Source organism: Papaver somniferum, chromosome 11, assembly GCF_003573695.1.
Source record: "Papaver somniferum cultivar HN1 chromosome 11, ASM357369v1, whole genome shotgun sequence".
Classification (NCBI taxonomy): Eukaryota; Viridiplantae; Streptophyta; class Magnoliopsida; order Ranunculales; family Papaveraceae; genus Papaver; species Papaver somniferum.
The window spans coordinates 117854772-117867981 of NC_039368.1; the positions used below are offsets into that span (position 1 = coordinate 117854772).

Below are 13210 nucleotides of genomic sequence, written 5' to 3' on the forward strand. Positions count from 1 at the left end.
AAGAATATAATAATAAAAATAATTACATAGCAGGAAAGCGAGCAACAAGCTGCGCCGCAAGCTCTTTTTTGAATTGAGAAATCTATCCTTTTAAAAACAAACTCTCTCGAACCAGGGGGTCATGACATTGTTGTGCATGAATTTCTGGAACCTCTTGAGAAGTCCAACCGCCTCTGGAGACAAATAACCAAATGTATCAAAAGCAAAGGGGACACACACTTTCTCATGCTTCAATATCTTAGATGAGGCATCCCTTAATGCTGCTTTCCCAACCGTAAAGGTGTCATATCCAATGCCTACTAACGGAGATACCCCAGTAAGTTCAACACATGCGTGTTTCCCATTATCCCACCCAAAATAAGAACATCTACTGGCCTGAGTGTTGATCTCCCCTCAAGTGGGTCTGTCATAAAGTTGACAATCGCTTCTTTCTTTGCTGAAATACCAACCCTCCATAGTACATCATACAAGGTATCTCTCACATGATCATGTCTATATTTAAAACCAGGGTCTACCTTACAGTGAATTGCATGTTCCCCATATGAGTGAAGGAATCCTGTGATACATGCAGGACATCGAGAATCTAAGGGATATAAAGGAATTAATAACCTGTATTTGAGGATGGACCGGTACTCCAAAGGTGACATCTTCTGTCCAAGTCCCTTAATAGGAATAACGAGAAGAAAATATTGGGCATGCGCTTCTTGCAGACAACCAAGAACCGCTTTTTGTCTGTCCGATAGCTTGTAAACTCTATTCATATCCTTGACCACTTTACCAAAAAGAGCACTCGCCAGGGTACTTTGTGCTTTAAGGGGGGCGATGTCTTTATTGATGAAGCTGCTAAGATCAAAATCAGGAAGAGTTACTTGTAATGTCTTCAAAGCTTTATTAAAGGTATCATCAATGCCTTCTACTCCACTACTCCTCAGTATGTGATATTGTAACCCCCAAGATTGCACACGCGATTCTAGGAAGGAATATTGTGATGCCTCCTTAGCAGTGTATAGGCCAAGACCTCCATATCTAATAGGCAAGGTGTATAGCCTCCATTGTAGCTCTCTAAAGAACGGACCCCCACAAACCACAATGCCCTCTATCACCTCTCTCAAGCTTCTATCAGAAATATTTACCGCTTCCGCAATATACTCTGGGTGGCAAATATGGAGCCCAAAAAGCAGCTTGGAGATACCCATACATGCACGTAGGAGTAGAAATTCACTTTGAGGATCGTGGAGCTTGGATAAAACCTGCATCACATCCACTGCCTTTTCTGCTCTCCTAATGGCAAGTCCCTTCACAAGAATATCATCAAGGCTGACCGCACCACCCAATAGTTTGACCCCAATATTTGGTCTTGAGATTTCAGCAGGAACCATCCCAGAGCGGGCCCTTCTGTCTGGACAATGGTAAGTGCCTTTGCCACTTCTTCGGTGTCGCCAATAACAGTGCCATCATCAAGATACCAAGCCTGTAGGTATAATATGCACTGCTCATTTATCTTTGCTACAAGATGATGAAGCACCAAAGCAATGACAATGGCCCCAAGGGTTCAACTTGTTGCACCCCTATAGATGAATATATATGGGAGTCTCCCATATACAGTCGTGCAGGTTGACCATACATGTATTCTACTCATGGCGATATAGATGGACAAAGCTTACGTACCTCAAGAAGCATAGCTGTTCGGCCAACTAGGTTAAAAGCATTGGTGAAGTCTACAGTTAACATAGTAAGGCTAGCATCTGCATTATATTTACTGAAAAACCTGTTCACGGCGTGTAAGATTGCCTCAGCACCCCCTGAAACACCTACTCCAAACTGAAAATCTTGTAGGTATGTTTCCATGTCCTTTCCTACCCCTTTCATTGCCACTTTGGACACCAGTCGATGCCAAATCGTCCCAATAACAATGATACATATGCTTTTTTCCGGTTTAAGGAGAGGTGTTAAGGGAGCCGATGCAATGAACTTCGCAAGGTTAAGTGGGCATCTCCCACTAAGCCACAGATTGACAACCCTTGTTATTGTCGTGACCAGGTCAGCAGCAACAATGAAACCTTCCCCATAAAGGCATCCAACAAATGTTGTGCCCCAAGGCCATCCCTTCTACCCGATATTCCCTTAGGAAACGATTTAATACAACTTAGAATGGTCCCTTCCTCGGCCACTAAAGACGTCTCATGCAGTGGAATAGTTGGTTTCCGCGGAGGGGGAATGATCAGATGTTTATCTTCAAGCGCTTTCCTTGTATTCACATTGTTTGGCGCTATCCCTGACGAACTGATGGCTTTAATAACAACTGTGAAGTGCCCGTCTGCAACCTTGCGCAAACAAGTTAAAACATTGGCACCAAGTCTGTTGTCTGCCTCTATGTAACCATCAATCATAACGCCCCTTGCTATCGGTATCTTCAAAACCTCTCGAACAAGCTTTTGAGCCCCACCAGGTTCACCCCAAATTGCAAGTGCTTGGAGGATTTGTTTCTGCTGCATCACTTCGCGATTACCAGACTTGCATTCTGCTCTACCTTTAGGTCGAAAAACCCGTAGCGTACAACGAGGAAGCAACAACAATCTAACCTAATGTCTAACAGATCTAAGTTCTGTTGCAACTTTTTGAAGTGCCGCTTTTAGGGCGTGGGAAAATGCCAGCCTGCATCCTTTTGGAATACTCTTAACAAAGCATATTGGAGCTTTGAAGACTGCATCCACTGTCTCTTCATTCAGTTCGAAATCACTGTCCAGTTGAACTAAACCTTCTTGCAAACCAGGACGAGACACTCCTATAATTGTTTCACCTACATCTCCAGAAACCGCACATATCACATGCCTAATATCAATATCCCCCTCATGTTTGCATGCCCTACTCCAAGATGGGATGCTCATACATTCGAAACACAACCATTGCTTCAAAGTCCTCAAAATCTCCTCTAAACCAACAAAAACATCCAAATCATGTCTTATGGCATGTTGAAGTGCAGTCTTCCTTTCCATATTGCAGAGGTGTAGTCTCTTCAGATGCGGGATCAAACATACAAACCCCCCATCTGGGCACCCATGAAAATCCCTAAAAGGACACAGCATGATACCCTTATCCGCGTCAGTCATTGAAGCACAAAACCAAACAGAATAAGTGCTTACATCTAAAGCACCCACTAATTCAGAAACATACTTTATAGCCACCTGAATATCTCGAGGTGTATGAAGAGCCAAAAAAACAAAAGGAAGAGACAAAAATCTTATGGAGAGTCTATACGATCAGAAAACTACCTAAGAAGCATAGAATTAACAAAAAGAGAAACGACGTGGAAAATAAAAGGAAAAACAAAACCCCTCACACCACTCTAACCCATCGAGATGATGGTGGTGATGGTGGGAGTAGAGCAGGTAGTGGTTTACATGCAGTGGTTGTGTTGGTGGTTTAGGTTTCACGCGGAAGTTTAGGTTTCAGGCGGAGACCAAATTCTAACGCCAAAAACACTAATTCCCCTGGAAAACTGATAGGATATTTTTATTTATTTATTTTTGTTACTAGTATAACACGCACGCGCGATGCGCCTACCATTCCATTCTATACAGCAAAAATTCAAAAATATTTTATAACAAAAAAATTATATGCACTTTTCTATATAATACATTCCAACAGATCTTTACCACACGAAGCCTTGGAAAAAATCAAGAGGAAGAGCCTTGGTAAAAATCAAGAAGAAGAAGATATATGTTGACAACTTCAAGATTTTTAGTAAAAGCTAATCCCAACACAACGGCATATGTTGTTCTCTCCATGGTCGGTCTTCTTGTGGAATCATCTTTGCATTCCTTAAGCGCTTGCTTCAGGGAAGTGGGGAAAAACGTATACGTCACCATCCTTCCTCTACAATTATAGACATTTTCTGATTAAATTTCAGTTAACCGTAAAACCCAGCATAAGTGGCTAAATAGATCACATTGAAATAAAAAAAATAGTTAACAAAAACATTAAAGATCAATATACCAAGACAAACCACCAAAGTCAGAACTCAAAATTCTTGCAGAACATAATACTTCGCTTGAAAAAATTCACCGGGAAGCAAATGTTCTTCTTTTTGAATAACAAATTCATTTCTAAATCCATATATCGATCACAATTTCTCAATTAGTATCATCCACATTTTCCACAAACTATTTGAGAAGCTCACAGTTAGCAGTTCCTTTATCAGTATATAATAAACAATTCATGCAAATTCCGATCAAGCAAATGGGATTTTTCTTCTTTACAAAATGTAGAAACAAATTTAAATCACAGTCCATCAACTGGGGTGTCAGTTAGCTATGTATCTGACCTAGCTACCTGCTATCCATTAACCTCTACATAATGTTTAAAATCTCAAAACTGAATGATGCTTAGTTTATCTCAGTGCTCGTGTAAGTAACCATGCTTGGTTGTTCATAGCAGGTCATAAATAAATTCCCAGATGCTTGCTTTTGCTATACTATGAAGAAGGATATGGCCATTGATCATGCTTAGTTCCCAGCAACACATATTTCTATTTTACTACAATTAAGCACGACAACATTCTACTCATCCTCACTTCAAATTTTCCATATTAACACAACTTACTTCTTTCCCCTTAGCTGACTTAGATGTTTTTATTACCACCAACAAAACCAATTTCATCGTTCATATAATAACTAACACAAATGAATGAACTGTTTAAAAAGCAACACAAACCAATTTCTCCTAATTGCTTCCGTTACCTAAATTAGGTGCATGACCTGTTAAAAGAAAAAAAAAACTTATACCCCATTGCTTTGTACTATCAATTGAAACAAAATCGGTTCCAAAGTGCCAAATCTAAAAAATTAAAAATTTAGACCAAAATACTTTCACATAAAAATCTCATCTTTCTTACCCCTATATCAAACCAGATCAAAAAAGGAAAAAAACCTAAGGTTTTATATCCAAATCAAACACAATTTCTAATTTGATAATTGAAGGAAAATTTACCTTCTTGAACTTCTTCACCAGCCGTTGAGTCACTGTAAACAATTTTCAGCCAAATAGTTTGTGTAGTCCGTTCTCACGGATCAAAAAAAAAAAAAGTTTGTGTAGTCCGTTCTCCATCATCCTAACTTAATATAGTAGAAATCCATTTCGTTAACTTAACCCCAAATTTTCTTCGATGTGAAAATATTTTCGAAATCAGAGAAAATTAGAGAAATCAATCGATTCATTCATCAAATTTAAATGAACTAAACCGATGTTGGTTATGACGATTGAAGCTGGAGTTTACAATAATCTCTGATTTTATGTTTCAAACAGGTTGGGTTAACTAAGAAGAAACTAAATATTCGTACTTGCCCTTGAGGGATGATAAGCATTCCCAAAGACATACTTAGCAAACAATATTCTTACCTAAAATGTGTCTTAGAGGGATGACAACACAGGCATCACAAACTTAGGATTCAAACTGTAAACAGGGGTATATTCTTACCCAAACTGTGTTGTTACTGCTACTGTTATTTTAGGCAATTTATGCAAACAAACAATTCAAAAATTTGATCATATTGTTCATACTATAACCCAGAAACCCAATTCAAACTACTAAATGTGGCTGGGAAAGTAACAGGTGAGAAAAAAGGATGAATTGAAATTACACCATCAAAATCAATCTTGAGCTAAAAATTTGCTCTAAAGTAACCCTAGAATTTGAAATTACACAATCAAAAGAACATTTCAGCAACAAATTTGCCCTAAACTAACCCTGAAATTTGAAATTAAATAATGAAAAGAAATTTTCAGCCACAAATTGGGCCTACATCATGTACGACACTTACTTGGGAAGTCTCTTCGAATTTTCGTCATTTTTTCTTGTTCATCCGCTACCACCAAAATCTTCGTTTTGCGGTATTTTTGTTGTACGTTAAAATAATCGAGGAGAATGAAGAAGAGGGATGGTTTCGTAGATCTTCTTTCTCAATTTCATAGTTAATCGAGGAGAACGAAGGAGATGCTTTCATGGAAGTCCCCAATTTCTGAATGGAACTGAAGAAGGTCTTCTTTTCTTTTCTGAAAGAAAAAAACGATGGAAAGAAAGGAAAGAAAAAAATTAAAGGGAAAATGTGGATTGCAGGATTCGAACATGGATTCGTTAAGTCGACGTTTTACATAACTAACCTTTCAGTTTTGTCTTTTTACGTGACATTTAAAAAGAAAAAGAAAAAGAAAAAATCAGGAGGGGCATTTTTGTGAAATGAAAAAGCTTCACCAAAATAAGGTTTCACCAAACAATTATCTCTTTTTCTTTTTCTGATCGGTCAAGAGGAAAGGATTCGTTGAAAAAGAGGTACTTAAGCGGTATCTCAACCCAATAAATACAACGACACAAAAAAGAAGACCAAGTTTGAAATTGATCACCCAAAAAAGAAGAGCAAAAAGTCAAGTGAGAAAACAAAATAACAAACAAACACTAATCGCCTGACAACCACCTCAAAGCGACCAATAGAAATACGAGTTCCATAAAATTATTACCATGTTAGCCGTCAAACCCAACATTCTAGTTAGCTCTTTTATTTATACTCCCTCCGTTTTTGGAAAAGAAATATTTTCACTTTTTCATTTTAGCCTAAAAATAGTTCAAATTAAAAAAGTGAAAATATATTTTTTACGAGTAAGGTGGAATAGGTCACCCTCCATCCATGTTTAAGACATTTGAATCCGGGCCCTCAAAACCAAATCCCATAATAGGCTTGTACTTAAAATCCTAAAAATACGGACATAATTGGTGGTGGTTTTGTTGAACTCGACGACTGACTGAACCGATAAAAGACCAGAAACTATGTCCTCCACATCAATGGCGTCATTCACCTTCTCCTCCACCACCACCGCCACCATTACATCACACTGTTCATCATCATTATTTTCTACAATTTCTCCCAAGAATACCCCTTATCTTTGTTTTCATTCAAGCATTAACCATCGCTCCACTTCATTTCCTCTAGTATCGTCTTCAAAATTCACCACCACCACCATCACCACCAAAAGGAGACCACTCAGAGCTCTCACAATCGTTTCTGCTGTCAAGAAAATCTCGGAATCAGAACTAATTTCTGTTTCTGATGAATCAGAGGATCTGAGATCGAAGGTTCCATCAGCTTCTGGTGTTTATGCTGTTCATGATAATAACAGTGACTTACAATTTATTGGTATATCTAGAAATATCTATGCAAGTATCATTTCTCACCGAAAATCTGTTCCTGAATTATGCTCTGCTGTTAAGGTAAGGGTTTTTGTTGCCCTAATTATCCCACTTCTAATTTCCTGGTTGTGTAGTCAAACGTAGTCAAATTTGGTCAAACATGGTAAAACTATTTCGTAATTGACTGGTCCGTAGGTTTATCATGCGAAAATGTGGAAGTTGATGTCATTTCTTAATCGTCCCTGGTCACTTGTCATAAACACAGCATTCTGTCCGGAATATCATATCGGAGTATATATCTTATAATCTGGAAAAATGATTTCACGAGCTTATTTGGCTATCTGATTGCTGCATTCGACCAGTATAGCTGCTGTCTATGTTGATATCAATTGAGGCATCGATTAGTTAGCTAGATAATGAAGCACTATTGGATCAGAAAAACAAATGCAAGTAGGAAAAGTCTTATGAGTTATAGGCCGGCCAAGATTGCTGAAATTAAGATTCAAGGTAACTAGTGATTTTCTGATTTGCTCGGGAAATTCGGTCTAGTTTAAATTGTTTCATCTTTTGATATCAAAACACCTTTCTTGAATATTTTTATTTTAGGTGAGTATCAATATATGTATTGAGGCTATCACTAGACCTAGAGACATTGTGTTGAAAGTGTTGAACCAGACCATTCTAATAATCGTATGTGATGATACTGATGAGGTACAGTAGGGTCATGAATCAGGATCCTTGAGTCCCAGAACAAGATTTAGAAGTGGAAGATAGACCTAGACGATGCAGTTTTTTGCATATTACAACAGGAACATGTGTGTTTCAGTCAGTTGGCATTATTTTACAGGATGGTGTAAAGTACTGGCATGCACGGGAAAATTTGAGTTGCTTCACTTAATCCAATCATTATATTTATCAGCTAGATGGGGTCGCTAATCAATAGAACAATTAGGTAGTAAGTTCACATCGAAGTTGGATTTTTACCTGTACAATAAGCATAAGGATAAGGTGCATGGCGCCTAAGAGATTTTCGTAGGCGCATATTAGAATTCTATGATGGGATTCTCGTAAAATCATTTGTCAATTTTCTGTATTTTGTGGTAGCCCCTTCGTGAGATTGGTCGTACACTGATTGGGCCGTTTGGTTGTTTTGTCATTTATGATGCAGCTTATGATGTCTAACTAGATACCCCCTTCAATACCCTATTTCTCTGGGAGCTCGAACTATACATACATGTTAGAAGCTGCCCTGTTCTTACAGAAATTGCATTTCAGGTAGGAGTGGTAGATGAGCCTGATCGAGAATCTCTGACACAAGCTTGGAAATCATGGATGGAAGAGCACATAGCAGCGACCGGAAAAATTCCACCTGGCAATGAATCAGGTAATTCTACATGGGTCAAGAAGACACAGAAGAAGCCTGATCTCCGCTTAACACCTGGTCGTCACGTACAATTAACTGTCCCACTGGAGAATCTCATCGATCAATTGGTGAAAGAGAACAAAGTGGTGGCATTCATCAAGGGATCAAGAAGTGCCCCATTATGTGGGTTCTCACAGAAAGTGGTTGGGATACTTGAGGGTGCTGGGGTAGATTACGAGACTATAGATGTGCTTGATGACGAACACAACTTTGGGTTAAGGGAAAAGCTTAAGAGTTACAGCAACTGGCCAACATTTCCACAGATTTTCGTCAATGGAGAGTTGGTTGGAGGGTGTGATATTCTGACATCCATGCAAGAGAACGGTGAGCTTGCATCACTTTTCAAGAAGTAAAAGTTTGAATCTTACTTCTCGTGTAATCTCTCGGAGAAGTGTTTTTCAACTGTGTACCCAAATTTAGTTCAGTTTATCAAATAGTGTAACAATTGATTGGTCAATTGACGGTCAAGCAACCCAAAGCCAGCAAGGGAGTTTGGACCTTGTGCAAAATTACTCAAGTAAGAATATATTTTTTTCCCCTCCATGTAGTAAATTTTTTGCGTAACAGTCAAAAATAAAGCAATGCAGATTGGAAGCAGAATGGAAACTAAAAGGAATGACTTAAAATTTATCAAGTTTTTTTTTTCATAAAACCCATATGAACAAGGAAATCTTAACCTATAGCTGACAGTACAAAATTAAGATGAGAAATTAGATAAAAAATTAGGATAACTTTTGCCTAACTCCGATTCTGGAATTGTCAATGTGTTTAGAAGATCTTTCATTTGTTGCGCCACACTCTTACCTGCTTCTTCATTGCCAGCATTCCTCCCAGTACATACTTCAGATGCTTCGGCCACGTTACTTGAAGCAAAAGCAGAAGAGGTAGGATTATATCTTACAATAGCCACATTTTTCTTCATCCAACATACAGTTTCAGCCATGGTATCACACAAGGCATCCTGTAATTGCTGCACACCGGCGTCAACTCCCAACCCTGGGACCGTTAAGTTGTCGAGATACACTTTTAACACTGAGTTCGTTGCCTTAACCAGTTCTGTTTCCTTATTCAAACTGTCGAGACGCACGTGTATGTCCATTGAATAATCTGAATTAATCCAGTTCTCTGGTAATAACTGGTCGTGTTCTTGTGGGCACTTGATTTCGTAAAGATCGTAGGGATCAGTCGGCTTCTGCTTCTTGAAGAGTGTCAGATATTCAACTTGAGTTTCAAGCAAATATGATCCAAACCCAGTTAGTTCAGATTCCAACTTCTTCAGAGCCTCATAGGATGCATTCTCACTGTCAAGTTTGCTACCAGCACGAGTGAGCTGTTCATAGAGTAGGCTAGCTTCTTTCAGTTTATCTAAAAGACGATTCGACGTGGAAATCATCGTGGTAGTCAATTTCTTCTCCTCTATCTGGAGCTGCTGCATGCCCAAATCATCATAATGATCATGAGTTCCAGGAGAAACATTGCTTCCCCATTCATCAGCTGATTCCATCTTTGTATTCTGCAACTAAACGTGCAGTAAACAAAAACCTGACAACCTCTTTTATATATAGACAAATATGATATGCGAATCCTAGTAAAACTCCTAAACCTTTTCGTATTGTTATTAGATTCGTGAGTAAGAAAAACTCTTATCAGAAAGAGTAAAAAGAATAAAAAACTTCTCAAGAATCCTGGAAAAACAAAATTCTGAAAGTAGCCTAAAATTTCAAATTTCTCTATTTATTGCGACATAAAGGTTTGAGTTGAGAGATGGACTGTGCTAAAGAAATGAAAAGTAGACCCTAAAAATAAACCCATGCAATACATTGAGAAATTTTACGTCGCATTACAAAAAGACTTAAACTCAGTACAAGCCAAGACAAATATTAGTATCATTTAGAGTAAATCAATGCAAAAATTAGGATAGCTTTTGCCTAACTCTGATTCTGGAATGGTTAAAGTGTCGCAAAGGTCTCTCAGTTGTTGCGCTACACTTGTTTTTCTACCATTATCCTCATTATTAGGAAGATAATCATCCATTTTAACATCTTGATCTGTACCCAAAACAGGAGGAGGATTCTGAGTCTTATTATTTCTCACAACTGCAACATTCTTTTTCATCCAGGAGACAGCTTCAACCATGGAATCACATAAGGTTTCTCTCGTCTTCTCTTGATCTACAAAATCAGATTCTTGTAGAATTTCAATTCTCCTATAATGGTTACCATGACAGAGTTCTGTCATGGTAACCATATCTACTTCTTTCTTCAATGTCTCGTAACGTAGTTTTAACATCTTCTTCACTGATTCAACCAGTTGAGTTTCTTTATCCAAGTTATTGGTACGTTCAGTTGGTTGAATCGAAACCAACCAGTTCTCTGGTAATAATGGATCGTTTTCTTGTACATTCTTGATTTCATAAAGACCAAAAGGATCAGTTGGCTTCTGTTTCTTGAAGAGCGTCAAATATTCAACCTGGGTTTCAAGAAGTTCTGATCCCAACTCATTCAGTTTAGATTCGAACTTCATTACTACGTATTTATGTGGATTCTTGTGGATATTATTTGTAAACTCATCAGGACGATCAGAGAAACCCTCATAGAATTTGAGAGCCGAGCTCAATTTCTTTAAGATAAGATCTGAGATTGTCATCATTTTATTGATGAGTTTACTCTCTTCAACTTGAAGAACCTTCATATCCAACGAATCTTGATATCCCATTGATTATGATACGAATTTTACTTTCTGCAGTTTTTCTTCTTGAATGAGAATGTCTAGGGAGGGAGAGGTAGACAAAGTAACGGTATGAGAAAAATCAAAGCATCATTTGTACTTATAGCATGCAAGATTTGTTATGGGCACCATTAACTTAGGTTTAAGCGGCCAGTTCTTGTACTCGAAAAGGCTTTCATGTGAGGGATGAGGAGCATAATGTTTGTGTCTACGTGGAGCCATCGGACAGATGGGATAGAGGAAGCAGGAGTAATGCCAAGTACATAATCATGACTGTGAATTACTTGCAAGTTCCACTAAAAATACTTTTCTCTCTCTTCTCTAAAATATGCGAAATTCATGGTTAACTCGGTTTCAATTTCAAAATCTTTTAGTTTTGATTCTCGTTTAGAATTAACTTTCTTTTTCATAAGGTTCTAATTATTCGGACAATAAATTTTCTCTCTCTTCTCTAAAATAGACGAAATTCATGGTTAACTCGGTTTCAATTTCAAAATCTTTTAGTTTTGATTCTCGTTTAGAATTAACTTTCTTTTTCATCGGGCTCTAATTATTCAGACAATAACTTAGACCATTCCCTTTAGACAAGACAAACACTAGGTTAGTTAACTAGTTTTTCTTGTCAAGACATTCGATTAGACTTGAATAACTGAATCCTCCAATTGATAAGTCTAACTAAGATCAGAATTAACTTAGTTTCTCGTATCCAGAATAAATTGGACTAAAAAAATGATTGCGTATTTTGATAAGCCACAACAATAGATATGAACCAAAAGAAAATGACTTGCAATATAATTTTCCTTAACCGGAAGCAATTGAACAAATATAAACATTACAACACCTTGATTGCACCGAATTTCGTGAAGCACAAAACACTTGATACCAAACAATACAGAAGATATCAAACCATATGCCAAATAAATTGACACAGGTTTTCTTAACCGGAAACAATTGAATCACATAAACATCCATACACATCATTAAAAAAGCGGGGGTCTAACAACCACACCCAATATTTCGCTTAACAATCGGTATGGACAACTCCAATATATAATTCCAAGAGAATCAACTAGACAATCAGACTCAATCAATGGAAATATATCCAAGAGTTGTATCTCTGCTTAACAATGTAATCAACAAATCAAAATAGATAGAAATCCGCAAGCCTGATTATTATGTGAAACAACTTGAATGGTACCAAAGACCAATGTTCAAGTGTCAATCAATATAATCAACAACCAAGGGTTGGATGCACAATTGATTGAGCTTATGCACAACCTGTGATATTTCAATTATATAAACAAATATAATGCGGGAAAGAAATAACACAGACACCAGAAATTTTGTTAACGAGGAAACCGCAAATGCAGAAAAACCCCGGGACCTAGTCCATATTTGAACACCACACTGTATTAAGCCGCTACAGACACTAGCCTACTCCAAGTTAACTTCGTACTGGAATGTAATTGAGCCCTAACCAATCTCACATTGATCAAGGTACGGTTGCACTCCTTACATCTCTGAATCCCAGCATGATTCTGCGCACTTGATTCCATTAGTTGATCTCACCCACAACTAAGAGTTGCTACGACCCAAAGTCGAAGACTTGATAACCAAATCTGTCTCACACAGAAAAGGCTATTGTATAGATAAATTTGTCTCCCAAAAATAAAACTATGAGTTTTTGTTCCGTATTTTGATAAATCAAGGTGAACAGGAACCAATTGATATACCAGACTTATATTCCCGATGAAAAACCTAGAAATATCTATCACCTCACAATAATCTTAATCGTATGGTAGCGAAACAAGATATTGTGGAATCACAAACGATGAGACGAAGATGTTTGTGACTACTTTTTATCTTGCCTATCGGAGATT

General features: G+C 37.7%; 1 protein-coding gene and 1 long non-coding RNA gene across 2 annotated transcripts; one reads left to right on the top strand and one right to left on the bottom strand.

The window, feature by feature from the left end:
* Positions 1–3486: 3486 nt before the first annotated feature.
* On the bottom strand, positions 3487–6149 carry LOC113323341. Its single transcript, XR_003347549.1, has 2 exons — positions 5820–6149; positions 3487–3876 (listed from the first exon to the last, which is right to left on the bottom strand). It is a non-coding gene; the product is annotated as an uncharacterized LOC113323341 (long non-coding RNA).
* Positions 6150–6746: 597 nt separating this feature from the next.
* On the top strand, positions 6747–9146 carry LOC113320218 (bifunctional monothiol glutaredoxin-S16, chloroplastic-like). Its single transcript, XM_026568155.1, has 2 exons — positions 6747–7261; positions 8456–9146. Exons 1-2 carry the CDS (start codon positions 6821–6823, stop codon positions 8954–8956), a joined length of 942 nt encoding a protein of 313 aa, XP_026423940.1. The 5' UTR covers positions 6747–6820; the 3' UTR covers positions 8957–9146.
* Positions 9147–13210: the final 4064 nt, after the last annotated feature.